The 18,729-nt window shown below is 44.8% G+C and overlaps 1 protein-coding gene, 4 non-coding genes and 1 pseudogene across 14 annotated transcripts in view; all 6 read right to left on the bottom strand.

Annotated features, from left to right (window-relative positions):
- Positions 1-18,729, bottom strand: part of TEX14 (testis expressed 14, intercellular bridge forming factor) — a 168,860-nt gene that overhangs the window by 56,948 nt on the left and 93,183 nt on the right. The window contains exon 1 of one of the 10 annotated variants that reach the window (XM_067021227.1): positions 5,289-5,360. The exons of 8 other annotated variants lie outside the window; for them this stretch is intronic. In XM_067021227.1, coding sequence (XP_066877328.1) covers positions 5,289-5,310 — 22 coding nt within the window. In that variant the 5' untranslated portion in view covers positions 5,311-5,360. Of the gene's footprint in view, positions 1-310; positions 435-5,288; positions 5,361-18,729 lie in introns of those variants that run through there. One more of the 10 variants, XM_059047681.2, reaches the window with a different exon arrangement.
- LOC131747183 (small nucleolar RNA U3) lies at positions 280-494 on the bottom strand. The gene has a single exon (XR_009332813.1). It is a non-coding gene; the product is annotated as a small nucleolar RNA U3 (small nucleolar RNA).
- Positions 5,893-6,106, bottom strand: LOC131747182 (small nucleolar RNA U3). The gene has a single exon (XR_009332812.1). It is a non-coding gene; the product is annotated as a small nucleolar RNA U3 (small nucleolar RNA).
- Positions 10,607-10,815, bottom strand: LOC131747184 (small nucleolar RNA U3). The gene has a single exon (XR_009332814.1). It is a non-coding gene; the product is annotated as a small nucleolar RNA U3 (small nucleolar RNA).
- Positions 13,439-13,652, bottom strand: LOC131747181 (small nucleolar RNA U3). The gene has a single exon (XR_009332811.1). It is a non-coding gene; the product is annotated as a small nucleolar RNA U3 (small nucleolar RNA).
- Positions 15,536-15,717, bottom strand: LOC131747186 (small nucleolar RNA U3; annotated as a pseudogene).

Here is an 18,729-nt window from a genome sequence, read left to right as displayed (position 1 = left end):
AAACAAAAACATCAGAACAAATCACACTACACCTCACGTACAATAACAACAACAACAAAAAACCCCGACTCCTCCTACTAACGACTATTAAAACAAACAAAAACCCCTGAACTCAACACACGAACCACTACTGCTAACCCGACATAACATTAAAAAAACTAGTAACTACATACAAACACAGACAAAAACAAACCCACAGTTGTTTTACAGTAGGCAACTCACACACGTATCAATCAGAAACAGCTAAAGTCTACTCATATACCCATTAATCAAACCGAAACCACTCAGACCGCGTTCATCTCCCTCTTACTCTTCGAAACGAAGAGAAGAACGATCATCAACGGCTAATGGCAGTTGCAAACACAACACCAAAAGCCAACTTCACGCTCAGGAGAGAACACTTTTTCTCTTCCTCGTGGGTTCGGGTGCTCTACACGTTCAGAGGAACTTCTCTAGTAACGAACTATAGAAATGATCCCTGAAAGTATAGTCTTAACACAGTTTTCTCTGCTTTCCCCAGGTGCAGGAAATGCACACATATTATACTGATGGTTACTTTTTCTTACAGAACTATTCTGTTTAAAACGTACACTGGAATATGTTGTCTGAAGAATCTTTCCACTACCGAAGCCCGACAAAGCATTTTGAACCCTCTGCGTTTCAGAAACATTTCAAGTTGTCAATTTAATTAACATACGGTTTTTAAATAGCCAATCACACGCCAGTTATTTCCAACCCCGCCCCGTTTCGCAGCATCAGGATTACGTAAAACGCTGACGACTACAACGTGCGCCGCAGCTTGAGGACTCGCCTCCTTTTGGACTGGTGTTGGAAGGGAGATGTGTCACGAGAAAAACTTAGAAGACAATGTGGATGCTGAAAGCAAAGACCCGAAGCCAAAAACCTATGACGTTTGCAAAGCGCACCATTTATGCTGTGATCAAAATAGCAAGCATATAAATATTTATGTAGATAAAAAATGTCTTTAAATAAGCAGGATAATACATCATTACCCTGCTTAAAGCTTAAGTAGCTTCCCAACTCTTGGACTAAAGATAGAACTTCTCTAAATAGTTTACAGGGACTTCCCTGGGGTCCAGTGGTTAAGACTCCGCTTCCACCGCAGGGGGAGCCGGTTTCATCCCTGGTCAGGGAACCAGGATCCCGCATGCCACAAGGCAAGGCCAGAAAAGAAATACTTTACAAGGTCCAGCACAGCCTGGCCCACACACACCTCCAGCCTTATTCTGCACCAAATTCCCTCCCCCTCACTTCAGCCATAATGAACCACGTACTGTTTTCCACATATTCATCGTGTTCCTTTGCACAAGCTGTTCTCTCCGCCAGGAACGTTAGAAACGGTGGATATTTCACCTAACTCTGGAATATTAAATAAACCAATACAACATGGTGCCTGGCTTGAAATAGTAGGAAGAAAGTTAAACTTCCCATAAAGCTTGAAAAAAACTTTAAAATGAGAAAATATTCAGTGCTGGAGAAGTGGTGGGAAAAGACACTCCTAAATGCAGTTGGCAGTGTGAACTGTTACAATGCTTTTGGAAAGCAATGCGGCAGTATCTATTAAAAATCTGAACCAGAAATCCTGCTTTGAATATTAAAAACCCATTAGGTAAAGATTCATTACAAAGTATTTTATCAAAGCATTGTTTCTGGTGACACAAAACTGTAAAAAAAGAAATAAATCTTAATATCTACCATTAGAGGCACAGCTGAATAAATTATGGTACATACAGATAATAAAATATTAAGCAGTTAATTTAAATGAATTAGATCTGTATCAATTAGAACAGAGATAGACAAGATGTACTATTGAAAGCCAAAATCTAATAAGCAGGCAGGCAACTTTAGGGAGTTCAATCAATGAGTGGTATTAGCTAAAATGATGGATTTAAAGCATCTAACAGAGTTTAGCAAGTAACAACTACTCTATAAATATTAAAAATTAAAATCCCAACATTCTTGTAACCACTAATAGAATTTAAGATTAAAAAATAATCTATTTTGTGCAAGTACTACAGGTGCTTTCAGGAATGCAAAATTAAGTGGCACCCCATGTCTTGCTATGTACAGTACTGTAATCACAAGTGGGGTCTGGCTGCTCGCCACTCAAAAGCCAATAAAGAGGTGAGCTTGGTGGACAGGAAATTTTGCTTTATTTTGATGCAGGCAACGGGGTGGGGGTGCGGGGGAGGACTCCTGTCCAAAGGCCGACTCCCCCACCCCAACCAGTGGACAAGAGCTTTTACAGAGGGAGGGGGCTACATGCAGAACCAGCACAGTCAGCTCTGACAGTCATCTTGAAATTGGTCATGCAGTGGTCTAACCAGTGCCATCGTGATTGTTTGGGGTACAGTTAATCTTCAGTTCCAGGGTTGGCTTGTTTCCATTTCTTTGCGGCAAATTCTCAGAATTGTGGCAGCTTATGTCATGGCTACAGCCTGGTCATCACGTAGTTAACTTCTTCCACCTAGTGGGGGCTTCAGTATCTATAAGACAGCTCACGGGAGGTGGCTCAGAATATTATCTATAGCCCTTAAGGAGGAACTAAAGGTCCTTGACTATGCTTAATGACTAAACTATTATTGTTTTGTCCTGTTTGACTGCTTTTCTTTGCTTCTGTATTTTATCACTTCTCTCATTAAACTTAATTCTTTGGCTAAAGTTTTTCCACAGTCAAAAGGCAGGCTGAAGACATTGGGGGCAAGGTCTATAGGGTCCTGCTCTGTTTCAGTAGAAGCTCTTTAACCTGGGATTTATGGCATCCTATAGTCTGGTTCCAAGCTGCCTTTGTCTTTACTTCCTAAAACATCTCGTACATAACCTATCCTTCAGACACAACACACACACACACACACAAACACACATACTAAACTACTTGCCATTTGTAGGCTCCTTTGTTCTTTTGCTCCTGTATAAATTCTCTCTGCTCCATATTTGTTGAATAAACAACCAAATAAAGATAAACTTACAGTATCAAACTATCATCTATTTTCTTTAAGCGTTAAAAACAAAACAAAACAACAACAACAAAAAACAGCACAGAGGCCTCTGAATATCTGCCGATATTGCACAGGTTGATTTCTCATGATTTTGTTGTCTTTTCATGTTTCTTGAAATAAATATGTGAATTTCAAAAAAAAATGAGAAAAGCAAGTTGCAGAATGTGTTTAGTATGATACCACTTTCATAAAGGCAGGTTAGCAACTTTAGAATATATGTATATCTTTGATTCCACTGGTTAAAATAACTTCTTATATTTCTTTATTTACTTTTTATTTTTGGCTGCGTTGGGCCTTCGTTGCTGCGTGCAGGCTTTCTCTAGTTGTGGCGAGCGTGCACTACTCTTTGTTGAGGTGTCTGGGCTTCTCATTGCGGTGGCTTCTCTTGTTGCAGAGCACGGGCTCTAGGTGTGCGGGCTTCAGTAGGTGTGGCACACAGGCTCAGTAGTTGTGGTTTGTGGGCTCTAGAGCGCAGGCTCAGTAGTTGTGGCACACGGGCTTAGCTGCTCTGCAGCGTGTGGGATCTTCCTGGACCAGGACTCAAACACGTGTCCCCTGCATTGGCAGGTGGATTCTTAACCACTGTGTCACCAGGGAAGCCCCTGTTTATCCTACCTTCTTCTGTTTTGGGCGGTGCTGCACGGCTTGCAGGATGTTAGTTCCCCCACCAGGGATCAAAACCAGGCCCTCGGCAATGAAAGCACGGAGTCCTAACCACTGGACAAGCAGGGAATTCCTTGAATATATGCTGTTTAATAAGGGCAGTTTTCAAAGGCATTACCACCTCCAACACGAAATTAAGCCTGCTTTTACTTAAAGAGAACTATATCACATAATATTCAGTAAAATTAAGAGATTTTGTTGATTTTTCTAGTGCACGGTTCAATGACAAGTGTGATATATTAAGAGACCCAGCATAAAACCAGAATAGATTCCTAAAGTAGATGTCAGGAAAAATATCTGATTTATTAGCCTGGAAAAATTTAAAAGGGAGTCTCAAAAATCAAAAGAAAAATGTTTAGATGAAGAAAATGAAAAACAAATCAGCATACTAGACTAACAAGGCGAATTTTAAATTGCATTTAGCTAAACAAGCATCATAAAAGAAAATATCAGCACTGAGGGGGAAAAGAACAAACCATCTTAAAACAATTAAGGATATATCACAATTATGTTTAAAGCTACTTTAAATCCATTTCCCTTGTAAACCTTCCTCTCCTATAGCTCACTACAAGATCTGTTTGTCAACCAACCGAGTATCAAGGACCAGACATGTATCTATTTCCCTGCAGTATATTCCAGGCTAATTTACCCAGGAAAAGTGGCAACAGCAGAGAAACCCTTCATTCAAAAAGGCAGATGGAGGATACTAACTACTTTAACACCCATTGAAGGGGGAAAAAAAAAAAAAAGACTCAATTGCCATAGACTGACAAAATCACCTTTAAGAATAACATGAAGGGGGCTTTCCTGGTGACGCAGTGGTTGAGAATCTGCCTGCTAATGCAGGGGACACAGGTTCGAGCCCTGGTCTGGGAGGATCCAACATGCTGCGGAGCAAATGGGCCTGTGAGCCACAACTACTGAGCCTGCACGTCTGGAGCCTGTGCTCCGCAACAAGAGAGGCCGCAATAGTGAGAGGCCTGCGCACCACAACGAAGAGTTGCTCCCGCTTGCCACAACTAGAGGAAGCCCTAGCACAGAAACAAAGACCCAACACAGCAATAATTAATTAATTAATTAATAAACTCCTACCCCCAACATCTTCTTTTTTAAAAAAAAGAATAACATGAAGAAGGGTTCCCTGCTGGTGGTTAAGAATCCACCTGCCAATGCAGGGGACACAGGTTCGAGCCCTGGCCCAGGACAATCCCACATGCCAGAGATTAGCTAAGCCTGTGCATCACAACTATTGAGGCTGCGCTCTAGAGCCCCTGAGCCAAAACTACTGAGCCCATGTGCTACAACTACTGAAACCCGCGCACATAGAGCCCGTGCTCCCCAACAAGAGAAGCCACTGCAAGGAGAAGCCCGTGCACAGCAATGAAGAGTAGGCCCCGCTTGCCACAACTAGAGAAAACCTGCGAACAGCAAAGACGACCCAACGCAACCAAAGATAAATTTAGAAAAAAAAAATTATGAATAAATTAACAAAAACTATATAGTTTTGTGGTGTTCTGCTGCTTTGGGGGAGCCGGAGGGATTCCCAAAATGTGGTAATTCTGAACATTTTTACTGAAATTTTTTTAAACTTTAGACTGTTATCACCTTTATCATCTTTATTTTTCATCAGCAGGTCTGTTTAGAGTTTATTTTCATCTTTTGTCTTTTTTGGCCCCGCTGTGCAGCTTTCAGGATCTTAGTTCCCTGACCAGGGGCTGGACCGGAGCCCTGGCGGTGAAAACACCGAGTCCTAACCACCAGGAATTCCCGTACACTATATCTGTGAAAAAATAACTTGCCACCTGAATGCGAAAGGTTATGCACCCAACCTCTTCCAACAAAAACCATCACTTCAAGGTGGGCTACCCTTTTCTTTAGGGAAAAAAAAAAAAAAAAAAAAAAGCTACCACTTAATACAGTACTTTAGTATGTTCCAGGCCGTGTACTGACCCCCTAACTTGGATCACACCGTTTCATCTTGGAAATAACCCTAATCGTCAAAACCTTTTAAAAAGTAAATACAGTCAGAAAAATACCCTTAATCAACAAATGATTGGAGAAAAGAGAGATGACAAACACAAGGAACAAAATCCACCACCTTCTATGAACTACCGCGAGATACAAAAATGAAACAAACAAAAAAATACAAAAACTACAAAAAGCAAAAACCATCCTCGCTGTTCTTTAACGAAATATAACTACAAACGAAACCACTCAGACGGTGTCCTCTCCCTCTGTCTCTCCCGAAGGAAGAGCAGAACGATCATCAATGGCTAGTGACAGCTGCAAAAACAACGCCAAGAGCCGGCTTCACGCTCAGAAGAGAACACTGCGTCTCCTCCTCTTGGTTTCGGGTGCTCTACACGTTCAGAGAAACTTCTCTAGTAACAAACTATAGAAATGATCCCTGAAAGTATAGTCTTGACTCTGTCGCCCCCGTCACTGCTGGGCCTGTGGTAGCCGCACACTTTACACTGAGGGCAAGATCGTTTCCCCCGTTTCTAATTCTACTGGGAAAAAAGAGGAAGAGCTCTTCCAATACAATCTTTCAAATGTTATCACTTACCAACTCATTTTAACATTTTAACTGGAAATGTAATTTAACAAGTTTTAAAACAGCCACACTTAATTAACATAATACTGAATGACAGCCAATGACAACCTGCGTCTTTAAAGCCCAGGAGGCATTCCCTCCACAGACCTGGTAAAACCACCTCGCCCCTGAAAAGCTATAAAGGAAAGGGTGGGCCGTTGCTTTTGCTAGTGAGAACCTAGCTGGTTCCACTGAGCAATCTATAATATCTTAGCGGTTTCATTCAAGGCTGTCCTGCAAGTTTGACTTTCAAACTCTGGTAAGAGGTCACCGTGACTGAGGCAGGGACAGGGGGGCTGGGGGGCTGGGGGGCTGAGAACCAGCGCCGGAAGGCAAAACCTTTTGGTTTTTTACCACATGACTGTACTACCTGTTCACACTTTCTGAATTTTTTTTTTTAAACATCTTTATTGGAGTATAATTGTTTTACAATAGTGTGTTAGTTTTTCCTTTACAACAAACTGAATCAGTTATACATATACATATGTTCCCATATCTCTTGCATCACCCTCTCTCCCACCCTCCCTATCCCACCCCTCTAGGTGGTCACAAAGCACAGAGGTGATCTCCCTGTGCTATGCGGCAGCTTCCCACTAGCTATCTAAAAGCTTTTAAAAGACAGCTGGTTGCTGCATCTGACATCATTTCTTCCCTCCACAAATACCTGAGTGCCAGCTATGACAATACTAGCTACCATTTATCGTGAGCTTGACAGGCACCGGTCATCGTTCTATCTTAAGTGCTTTAACTATGAGATCAATACAGGTGTATGCCAGTTTTATGGACAGGGGAACTGAGGCACAGAAAGGCTAGGTAACTTGCCTGAGGTCTGTTAAATCGCAGAGCTGGTAGGTGTCACCTTAACCATCATCCCAGTTTTCCATGTTGTAAAATAAAGACACTCTAGGCACTGGGCAAACAGAGGTCCCCTACTCACAAAAAGCTTACATTCTAGCGAGGGAGAGAGCTGACAACAAACACCCAAGAGGGTCAGAGGATGAGGCATGCAGAGGATTTTAAGTGTCGAAACATGGGCTTCCCTGGTGGCGCAGTGGTTGAGAGTCCGCCTGCCGATGCAGGAGACACGGGTTCGTGCCCTGGTCCGGGAAGATCCCACATGCCGCGGAGCGACTAAGCCCGTGAGCCATGGCCGCTGAGCCTGCGCGTCCGGAGCCTGTGCTCCGCAGCAGGAGAGGCCACAGCAGTGAGAGGCCCGCATACCAAAAAAAAAAAAATTAAGTGTCGAAACAGAGAGGGACTTGGTGCCTACTTTAGATTTGGGTGCTCAGGGAAGGCCTCTCTTTGGAGGTTACGTTTAAGGAGAGAAAACAGCGAATGGAAGGCAAAGACCCAAGGAAAGGAGCAAGGTTGTGTGAAGACAGCTGGAGAACACAGGGTAGGAGGGAGGGGGGAGGTGCAGGCAGGCAGGCAGGTATTTGCGGATTTTCTAGGCAAGGCCAAGGCCTGGGGAGGCTGGATTTTAAGTGTGAAGGGAAGCCACTGGGAGGTCTGAAGCTGTGGAGACCACTTCTGACGCCACTGCCACGGTGTCTGTAGGAGACAGCACGGTGGCTCGCATTTGGGCTCAGCAAGGAAGAAGGAGAAACGCGGGCTGTTCTGGAAGTTGAGTTGACAGGACTCACTGTCAACCAGTGACTCTGACTCACTGGTGGACTTGCTGCAGGAGGTGGGGTGGGGTGTCAGGGAAGGAGGTTTCAAAGGCTGACATGTTGGTTTGTGCCTGGAACAACTCAATGGATGGTGCTGCTACAGGGAAGCCTGGGAAGAGACAGGGATTTCTCTTCTGAAGGAGGGGCTGCCTCACAATGGCGGAAGGGAGTGGTCAACTGCCATACTTGCTTTAACTGATTTAACCTTTACAGCCACCCCTGTGTTGACGCTATTAGTACTACACTTACCTGCTTTACAGAGGGACAAACTGTGGTCAAGGAACTTCCCATGAACCCACAGCTAATAAACAACAGACCAAGGAGTCCATTCCAGAGCATATACCGCTTCTCTCACAGCTCCCGACCTTGCAAGAGGACCGAGGACTAATTCAGGCTCACAGTGAAAGCTTGGCCACTGCGGAGCCAGAAGGAGAAAATCATGGAGGAACTACATGGTGCGTGGCTACAGTGGAAGAAAGAGAAATGAAGTGCGATCTGGGGCTGTGCTTCCAAGACCAGGAGTTCAGTAGCAGCAAAGTGGAGCGGGCACACTCTCAGGAGGTGCCTTTTCCTCACCTGCTGCCTTGGGTGATTAGTTAATTCCTTCCTTATTCTCAACTCTCCTACCCCTCCTCACCAGCCTCCCTCAGCAATGATCTTTCCTCATACTTGGCAAAGAACTAGAAGCCCATCAGTTGAAAAGCCCCCAGTGTGGTCACTTTCCATGGAGGAACCCACCTAACCTCTGAACTCCCCGTCTTCTCTGGCTGACTGAAAGGCTTCCTGCCTGGGGGGAGCTGCTCCCTCCCATAACTCAATTTCTCCTGTTCCACTCAGTCTTTCCAACTGCATTCAGACTTGCTCTCCCATCCTAATTAAACCCTAAATGCATCCCCCCATCTTCCCCACTTCCCCCAGCTGAATGCACACCCACCCCTATGGTCTCCATCACAACCTGAGTTCTCCTGGGAGCTCCTTCCACCAACTGGCAAGCCTTCACACCCCTCCAGTGATCAATCCACCCCTACCTAGCCGGTTTCTGTTTCTGTTTCCCACACAGCACCAGTGGATACTTTTCCATCTGCATCTTAATCTCTCACCTGCTCTCCACACACTTCACTGTGTCCCGCTGGGCTTCCATCAAGCACCCTCATGCGGTTTGCTGCCTACCTCTCTGACCGCTCCTTCTTGGTCTGCTGTGGGAGTTCTAACTCCTCTGCCATGCATCCGCTAAAGATCAGAAATCTCTCCTAAACGTGCCCTGAACTGAACTCTACCATCACTGCCCACCCTGTTGCACTACCTGATTCAGTTCCTCCTCCATTTCCCCTGTTAACACACAGAACCACCGTCCACCCATCTGTTCAAGTCCCAAGACCCGGCAATTATCCTTGACGGCCCTTCTTGCCCATATACCGTCAGTGAACCTGATGAAATAAAATGTTATATTTCAAGGCAGGACTAGAAAAAATTAAACAAAGTTCCCTTTGTGTGTGTGTTTGGGCCTCCTCCCTCCTTCCCCAAGTGCAGTGTGCATCTGCATTACACATTAATCAGAGCACCTCAAAGATGCGAGTGCCCGCTCAACCGTAAAGATCCTTTTTTTTTTTTCTTTCTTCTGACACTAGCAATGGGACTTCTTAAAAGAATAGAGTGCTTTCTCAACTCCATAGGGGGTCGTGGCACCTTGCTGCTTACTCCGTACAAGCTCACCTGGACTACCTGTTCCTTGGTGAACTTCATGTGAAATATCAGTATGTCATTTTGAGGTACTACAATTCTTTGTCTGGAAAATGTATATGACTGTGTCTTCGACTTCTAACAGCTTTCTGAAAATCTGCTTCTCGTGTTATAATCCTCAGATTGGCGCAAATAAAACTCCCTTTTTTTCCTTCTTGATAGTTAATTGAATTTTCGTCCACAAATCAAACCCCCCCAAGTCCTGTCAACTTTACCACTTAAATATCTTTCAGATCTGGTGTTTCTCTGTCATCGCTACCATCTTCTCCCAGGGAGATGAACGCAGCAGGTGCCTAACTGGTCCTCACACTTGCCACCTCACCCCTCCACGTAAGTATCATCGCCACATAGCTTTTAGAGTGACCTTAAAGTGCACAGCTGATGTAGTCACTCTCCTTCAATAGCTGCCCACTACCCTTAGGTCTCTGTCCACCGTGCTTTGGCCAAACTCCGCCTTCTTTCGTTCCTCCTCTGTGCTAAAGTCCTATAAACCCTAGTCCTACACATGTCGTATTTCCTTAGCTTGGACTGAGGTACAGAGAAAGAAATCACCACAGAGGCCAAGAAGGGATGTCTGCCTAGCTGTGTTGGGAGAGAGTGACTCGACTGACAGAAAGGAGAGTAGAGAAAGGGGAGGTAATTTTGTTTCAGTACACTGGGGCTGCACCTAATGTGTGAGAAAGCTCATGACCAGTAAATCCAATCAGAAAACAAAAACGCCGAACTGTATCTGACAGATTCTTCCTCATTTCATTGAAAACAATCACGGCTTACACAATAGTTAAGGTCAGGATAAAGACCACATCTACTACACAGGTTAAAAAGCATTGTGCACCTGGAACACGTGAAAAACAAATACAGAGAACGGCCCCCCAGCAGAAGACAGTCATCTACATTCTGAGATAGTAACATAAGAAGAAGCCACTCGGATGGCGTTCCCTCCCTCTACTCACTCCTCCAGGCGAAGAGAGCAGTCATCGAAGGCAAAAGGCAGTTACAGAAGCAACACCAAGAGCTGGCTTCACACTCAGAGGAGAACCCGCCTCCTCGTGGACTTTGAGGACTCTACACGGAACCTCGGTACCTCGTCCATTAACAACCTATAGAAATAACTCCTAAAACCATAATAATGGTTTTAACCCCACAACTCTGCTGGGTCCGTGGCAGCCACGTACTTTTTACAGATGGCGACATTTTTCCACATTCCTCTCGTTTCAGAAATATCATATTAAATGATTTTCTTTTCTTTCTTGCTTGCTTTCTTTTCTTCCTTTCTTCCTCTCTCTCTTCTTCCTCCCTCCCTCCCTTTCTTTTATTTTGGGTCGCACTGTGCAGCTTACGGAATCTTAGTTCCCTGACCAGGTACAGAACCTGGGCCCTTGGCAGTGAAAGTGCCGAGTCCTAAGCACCGGACCACCAGGGAACTCCCAAGAATATCATATAAATGATTTTCAAACTGTTGTTACTGAGCCAAACTTGGGTCTACTTGCCCACACACAGTAAAGCCAATTTACTGCCTCCTGGCTGTGGTGAAAGACAGTGCAGCAGTTTACTGCAGGGCACCAAGCAAGGAGTTCGGGCCTTTTAAGCACTGGCTACCTGGACTCCTTGCTTGGTTTCCCGCAATAAATGCTGCACTTTCCTTCACCACAAGCTGGTGTCAGTAGATTGGCTTTACTGCAGGCAGGCAAGTGGACCCAAGTTTGGTTCAGTAACAATTTTGGACTCGAGACCTTGGCGTTGCTGGCAAGAAGGCCCCATAGGGTTCTGCTCAGTTACACTGTCATTTCATATACAACTTTAAAAAATTCTGAACACTCTTAGGAGATTTTGTTTGTTTGCTTGTTTTGTTTTTTCCTTTAAGGAACTAAGACTTAGGGATTTCCCTGGAGGTCCAGTAGTTAAGACTCCATGCTTCCATTGCAGGGGGCGTGGGTTTGATCCTTGGTCCGGGAACTAAGATCCCACATGCTGCACGGCTTGGCCAAAAAAAAAAAAAAAAAAAAGGAAAAAAGATACTAAGACTGACAGTTCTTAATTGACCTATTACAGACAAACAGACAGACAGACAATCAGAACCGACTGCCTTTCTGTTTCTAAAAACACTAACAACACTGCCAGGACTAATTTAAGACAAAGGTGTGCTCAGGTACCTCAGATTAGTTTTCTAATCTTAAATACTACAGGCAGCGTCTGTGGGTGAGATTATTTTATTTAAATAAGATTATTATTTAAATATTATTATATTTAAATAAATAATAAAACTTAAGTAATAATAATATTTAAATATTTAAATAATATTTAAATAATTTAAAAAGATCTTTTATTTCAATAAAAGAGATCTTTTAACCTTATAAGATCTTAAATTTCGATTTGAGCCTTTTGAGACCTTCTGCTGGTTACTCACGTGAGTGTGGACGTGAGGGGTGCATATTGGGCTCACCTGGGTAAGTATTTCTTTCAAAATAATGTACCGGGCCAATCTTCAGTGGGGAACGAAGAGGTGTATTTTGAAGCACTTCTCTTCATTAAAAAAAAAAAAAAAAAAAAAAAAATTATGGGGCTTCCCTGGTGGCACAGTGGTTAAGAATCCGCCTGCCAATGCAGGCAGGCCTGGCTTCGAGCCCTGGCCTGGAAGGATCCCACATGGCGGACAGCAACTAAGCCCGTGCGCCACAACTACTGATCCTGCGCTCTAGGGCCCGCGAGCCACAACTACTGAAGCCCGCACGCCTAAAGCCAGTGCTCCGCAACAAGAGAAGCCACCAGAGCGAGAAGCCCACGCACCGCAACGAAGAGTAGCCCCCGCTCGCTGTAACCAGAGGAAGCCGTTGCTCAGCAATGAAGACCCAACGCAGCCAAAGATAATTTAAAAAAAAAAAATTTTTTAATTTAATTAAAAAAATATTTTTTTGACTACAGTAACAAAAACCGTAGTTTTGTGGTATTTTTGTGTTTTCTGGTGGCCAAAAACTTCTCTAGGAGCCGGAGGGATTCCCAAAATGTGGTAATTCTGAACATTTTTACTGAAATTTTTTTAAACTTTAGACTGTTATCACCTTTATTTTTCATCAGCAGGTCTGTTTACAGTTTATTTTCATTTTTTGGCCCCGCTGCGCAGCTTTCAGGATCTTAGTTCCCTGACCAGGGGCTGGACCGGAGCCCTGGCGGTGAAAACACCGAGTCCTAACCACCAGGAATTCCCGTAGACTATATCTGTGAAAAAATAACTTGCCACCTGAATGCGAAAGGTTATGCACCCCAACCTCTACCAACAAAAACCATCACTTGAAAGTGGACTACCCTTTTCTTTAGGAAAAAAAAAAAAAAAAGCTACCACTTATACAGTACTTTAGTATGTTCCAGGCCATGTACTGACCCCCTAACTTGGATCACACCGTTTCATCTTGGAAATAGCCCTAATCGTCAAAACCTTTTAAAAAGTAAATACAGTCAGAAAAATACTCTTAATCAACAAATGATTGGAGAAAAAGGAGATGAGAAACACAAGGGACTGACTCGACTAAAAAGGAACAAAAGCCAACTTTGTAGAGATTACAATTAAGGAATAAGAGGCAACCGGAGAACCGGAAAACAGCAAGCACCAGCAGAAAAACTTGTAAACACACGGTAAACTACGTACGAACTATCGCGAGATACAAAAGTGAAACAAACAAGAAAACACAACATCTTAAAAAAAAAAAAAAAAAACCATCCTCACTGTTCTTTAACGAAATACAACTACAAACGAAACCACTCAGACGGTGTCCTCTCCCTCTGTCTCTCCCGAAGGAAGAGCAGAACGATCATCAATGGCTAGTGACAGCTGCAAAAACAACGCCAAGAGCCGGCTTCACGCTCAGAAGAGAACACTGCGTCTCCTCCTCGTGGTTTTGGGTGCTCTACACGTTCAGAGAAACTTCTCTAGTAACAAACTATAGAAATGATCCCTGAAAGTATAGGCTTGACTCTGTCGCCCCCGTCACTGCTGGGCCTGTGGTAGCCGCACACTTTACACTGAGGGCAAGATCGTTTCCCCCGTTTCTAATTCTACTGGGAAAAAAGAGGAAGAGCTCTTCCAATACAATCTTTCAAATGTTATCACTTACCAACTCATTTTAACATTTTAACTGGAAATGTAATTTAACAAGTTTTAAAACAGCCACACTTAATTAACATAATACTGAATGACAGCCAATGACAACCTGCGTCTTTAAAGCCCAGGAGGCATTCCCTCCACAGACCTGGTAAAACCACCTCGCCCCTGAAAAGCTATAAAGGAAAGGGTGGGCCGTTGCTTTTGCTAGTGAGAACCTAGCTGGTTCCACTGAGCAATCTATAATATCTTAGCGGTTTCATTCAAGGCTGTCCTGCAAGTTTGACTTTCAAACTCTGGTAAGAGGTCACCGTGACTGAGGCAGGGACAGGGGGGCTGGGGGGCTGGGGGGCTGAGAACCAGCGCCGGAAGGCAAAACCTTTTGGTTTTTTACCACATGACTGTACTACCTGTTCACACTTTCTGAATTTTTTTTTTTAAACATCTTTATTGGAGTATAATTGTTTTACAATAGTGTGTTAGTTTTTCCTTTACAACAAACTGAATCAGTTATACATATACATATGTTCCCATATCTCTTGCATCACCCTCTCTCCCACCCTCCCTATCCCACCCCTCTAGGTGGTCACAAAGCACAGAGGTGATCTCCCTGTGCTATGCGGCAGCTTCCCACTAGCTATCTAAAAGCTTTTAAAAGACAGCTGGTTGCTGCATCTGACATCATTTCTTCCCTCCACAAATACCTGAGTGCCAGCTACGACAATACTAGCGTGAGCTTGACAGGCACCGGTCATCGTTCTATCTTAAGTGCTTTAACTATGAGATCAATACAGGTGTATGCCAGTTTTATGGACAGGGGAACTGAGGCACAGAAAGGCTAGGTAACTTGCCTGAGGTCTGTTAAATCGCAGAGCTGGTAGGTGTCACCTTAACCATCATCCCAGTTTTCCATGTTGTAAAATAAAGACACTCTAGGCACTGGGCAAACAGAGGCCCCCTACTCACAAAAAGCTTACATTCTAGCGAGGGAGAGAGCTGACAACAAACACCCAAGAGGGTCAGAGGATGAGGCATGCAGAGGATTTTAAGTGTCGAAACAGAGAGGGACTTGGTGCCTACTTTAGATTTGGGTGCTCAGGGAAGGCCTCTCTTTGGAGGTTACGTTTAAGGAGAGAAAACGGCGAATGGAAGGCAAAGACCCAAGGAAAGGAGCAAGGTTGTGTGAAGACAGCTGGAGAACACAGGGTAGGAGGGAGGGGGGAGGTGCAGGCAGGCAGGCAGGTATTTGCGGATTTTCTAGGCAAGGCCAAGGCCTGGGGAGGCTGGATTTTAAGTGTGAAGGGAAGCCACTGGGAGGTCTGAAGCTGTGGAGACCACTTCTGACGCCACTGCCACGGTGTCTGTAGGAGACAGCACGGTGGCTCGCATTTGGGCTCAGCAAGGAAGAAGGAGAAACGCGGGCTGTTCCGGAAGTTGAGTTGACAGGACGGGACTCACTGGTGGACTTGCTGCAGGAGGTGGGGTGGGGTGTCAGGGAAGGAGGTTTCAAAGGCTGACATGTTGGTTTGTGCCTGGAACAACTCAATGGATGCTGCTGCTACAAGGAAGCCTGGGAAGAGACAGGGATTTCTCTTCTAAAGAAAACCACACGGTGAATAAGAAAAAAGAAAACCACAAGAGCTAACTTCGGAAGAAACGATTTACAGAGCTAAACCGCTGTAAGCGTACCATGGGAGAAACAAACAAAAAAAAGACCCTGATTGTTCTTTAGCGAAACACAATTGCAAACAAAACCACTCAATGAGCGGTCTCTCCTTAAGGACAAGAACGATCATCAACATGTAATAGTAGCTGTAAAAACAACACCAAGGGCTACCTTCACGCTCAGAAAAAAACGCTACCTTTCCACGGTTTCGAATGTCCCAACACCCTCTTCAAATTTTATCTAACAACAAACCACAAAAGTTAGTTTTGTATCTACAACGTTAATCTTCACTTTGAAATCGTCACTGGTGGGTATGCGGCAGCCGCCCACCTTGTACTGATGGCGACAGTTTTCTCAAGTCCCTCGCCCCCGGAGAAACATTTTTTATCTTATATCCCATAACTACTCCGTGAAAGGGCAAAGTTCAAAACACCATTTTCGCCGGTAAACCTTCCAGAAACACTTCAAAGCAGCAACAGGCCTCATTAACATACGGCTTCCTGGCAGGCAGTCACACGCTGCGCGCATCTGACTCCTACCCCAGGCTACTATTACCCCGCCCCGCCGGGTCCAGGACGGGTCGCGTCGCCCCTCTGTAGGTTAAGGAAACGCGCTGCCCGCCACCGATTCCTCTGGACTGCCTCTTGCCTGCTGGAGAAATCCGCCGACTTGGAGAGACCATGTTTCCTTTACCTTGAAAAAGAGAGGTGGGGAAAGAAGGACAAAAGAGAGGGACACAGAACTAGTGTAATCCCGCGTAATAATGAAGGTACCCATGGTGGTTTATGAGTGCCTTCTCCATGATAGGCATTTTAACCCACTGTCTCACTTCATCCTCTAAACAAGTGAAGGAAAAGGGTGTAATTATTTCCCCATTCTCATACATGCTGGCTAGAGCATCCGTCACACAGCTCGTCAAGGGAACCACAGGTAGGTACTAGGTACATCTGGCACTGGATCAAGTCTGGGTTCTTCCTGGAAAGCCAAGGTGTCTCCATCAGGAGTTCTAGTTTCCAATTGAATTCATTTCTCTGAGAAAGCACTAAAGGGAATTCCCTGGTGGTCCAGTGGTTAGGAATCCCCGCTTTCACGGCAGCAGGCTGGGGTTCGATCCCTGGTCGGGGAACGAAGATCCCACATACCCACGCAGTGGTTTAAAAAAAAAAAAAAGCACTAAATACACCATCCCTCAAAGTTCAGTCTTGAATGACTGATCTTCCTGGCTTCCAAATCTCAGAGGAAGCCGACCCATTTACTTGTGGCAAAAGTTGGGCCCAGCTTCTCCTCAAAGAACACACACACCTCATATATGATGGTGGGTAACAGTTTTCATCATTTAACTTCCTGTTGTAAAGATGCTTCTGCCCCCACGTCTTCCAGCATGCCAGAAAGCACCGTACTGCGTGGACATACACGTGGTTTCCTGAATCAATCACATCTTTATTGCATCATAGTGACATGCCTAACGTGACTACCAGGTTCATCTCATCTATCCGCTTCTAACAGAGTCTCCGTAGAGCCAGCCAAATGCTCTGAATTAAATCCCTTCAGAGAAACGGACAGTGTTGGGGCAATCCGGCCGGTTCTGGGACACATCTCCTTGGGGTCAGAGCAGGTTCCTTATGTCTTAAAGAGTTATAAAGTGCCTTCCAGTCACTTTCACCCAAGGGCCCCTTGTCTTTCATCTGGGCCCTTCTGTATCTAAGACTTTTCCACTCTCTGTTTCTCCACCCTTTCCGTGGATCCCTCACCATCCACGCCACCCCTTGGCCTCCTGTGAGCAGATTCTCAGCTCTCGTCACCTTCTCTAGATGCCTTCCCTCACCTTCCCAGCTAACAGTGACCACAATGTGCTTTGTGTCCCTAATTATCTTTTAAGTGCCTCTACATAGCTCACTGCGTTATAAATGCATTTATTTTCCCCTACTCAACTGTGAGGTCTTTAAAAGCAGGAACCAGGTCACATTTATCTTTGCATCTGCAGCCCCTTGCCAGCCATAGTAGATGCCCAACAAATGCAGACTAACTGAATGCATGATGAATCAATGTATGTATTGTCCTTTCCCTCAACCTGGTTACTGACATCACTGTTGGGAACCACCTGGTTTTCCCCTCCTTTTTGCTCTACTCCTGCCCCAACAAGGGCAGCCTGTCTGTAAGAGAGTGAGATTCCTGCCAGCATTTTCAGCCCTCTTCGCTTGATCATCCTTGGTTTCAAAACATGGATATGCAGACAGATCTCTTCTGGGCTGCTGGCTCATATACTCCCAGCTTCTATTTGATATTCCACTTAGCTGAATCACAGGTGTCTAACTCAGCTGGTCCAGACTGACTTCCAATAGCTTCTTTCCCAAACCTATTCCTCTTTCTGGCAATGACACCACATTCAACCCTGTTGCTCAAACCAAAAACAAGTCATCCTACTCTTTTCTCCCTCTCCTCACATACCTCATAACCTTCCGCAGCCAGAGCAACCATTCAGAAATAGAACTCTACTCTCAGGTACCTGGCACAAGAGCTCCTAAAACCCTTGGAATTCCCTTAGTGTTAAGAGTGATAAGTGTCTTTGGTATGCTGAGGAGATGACTCTTGGCTGAGGGGTTCTGAGATAGCTTCAGGATGGGCTGGTCACCAGAAAGACCAAGACCAATTCATGATTAGAGGGTTGGGACTTTCAGCTCTGCCATAACCCTCCACTTCAAACCTTGTCCCACCTCCAGCAGGAGAGAGGGGCTGAAGATTGAGATCAATCAATGGCCAAATCAATCATGCCTAAATAATGAAACCTCCATAAAAACCCTAACTGATTACGTTTGGAGAACTTCCAGGTTGGTAAACCGACTGAAGTGCTGGAAGGGTGGTGTACCCAAAGAGGGCATGGAAGCTCCAAGCACTCACACACACACCATGCCTTGCCCTGAATCTCTTTCATCTGGCTGTTCCTGAATTGTGTTCTTTGTAATAAACCATATCAATAATTACATAAAATGTTAATGGACTAAACCCTCCAGTTAAAAGTCAGAGAGTATCAGAATGGATTTTAAAGCACAAATCCCAACTGTGTGCTCTCTACAGAAGACATTTTTTTTTTTTTTTTTTTTTTTTTTTTTGCGGTATGCGGGCCTCTCACTGTTGTGGCTTCTCCCGTTGCGGAGCACAGGCTCCGGACGCGCAGGCTCAGCGGCCATGGCTCACCGGCCCAGCCGCTCCGCAGCATGTAGGATCTTCCCGGACCGGGGCACGAACTCATGTCCCCTGCATCGGCAGGCGGACTCCCGACC

This window comes from Kogia breviceps, chromosome 19, assembly GCF_026419965.1.
Source record: "Kogia breviceps isolate mKogBre1 chromosome 19, mKogBre1 haplotype 1, whole genome shotgun sequence".
Classification (NCBI taxonomy): Eukaryota; Metazoa; Chordata; class Mammalia; order Artiodactyla; family Physeteridae; genus Kogia; species Kogia breviceps.
Note: the sequence above shows the minus strand (reverse complement) of the source record. Positions and strands in the feature narration are given on the sequence as shown.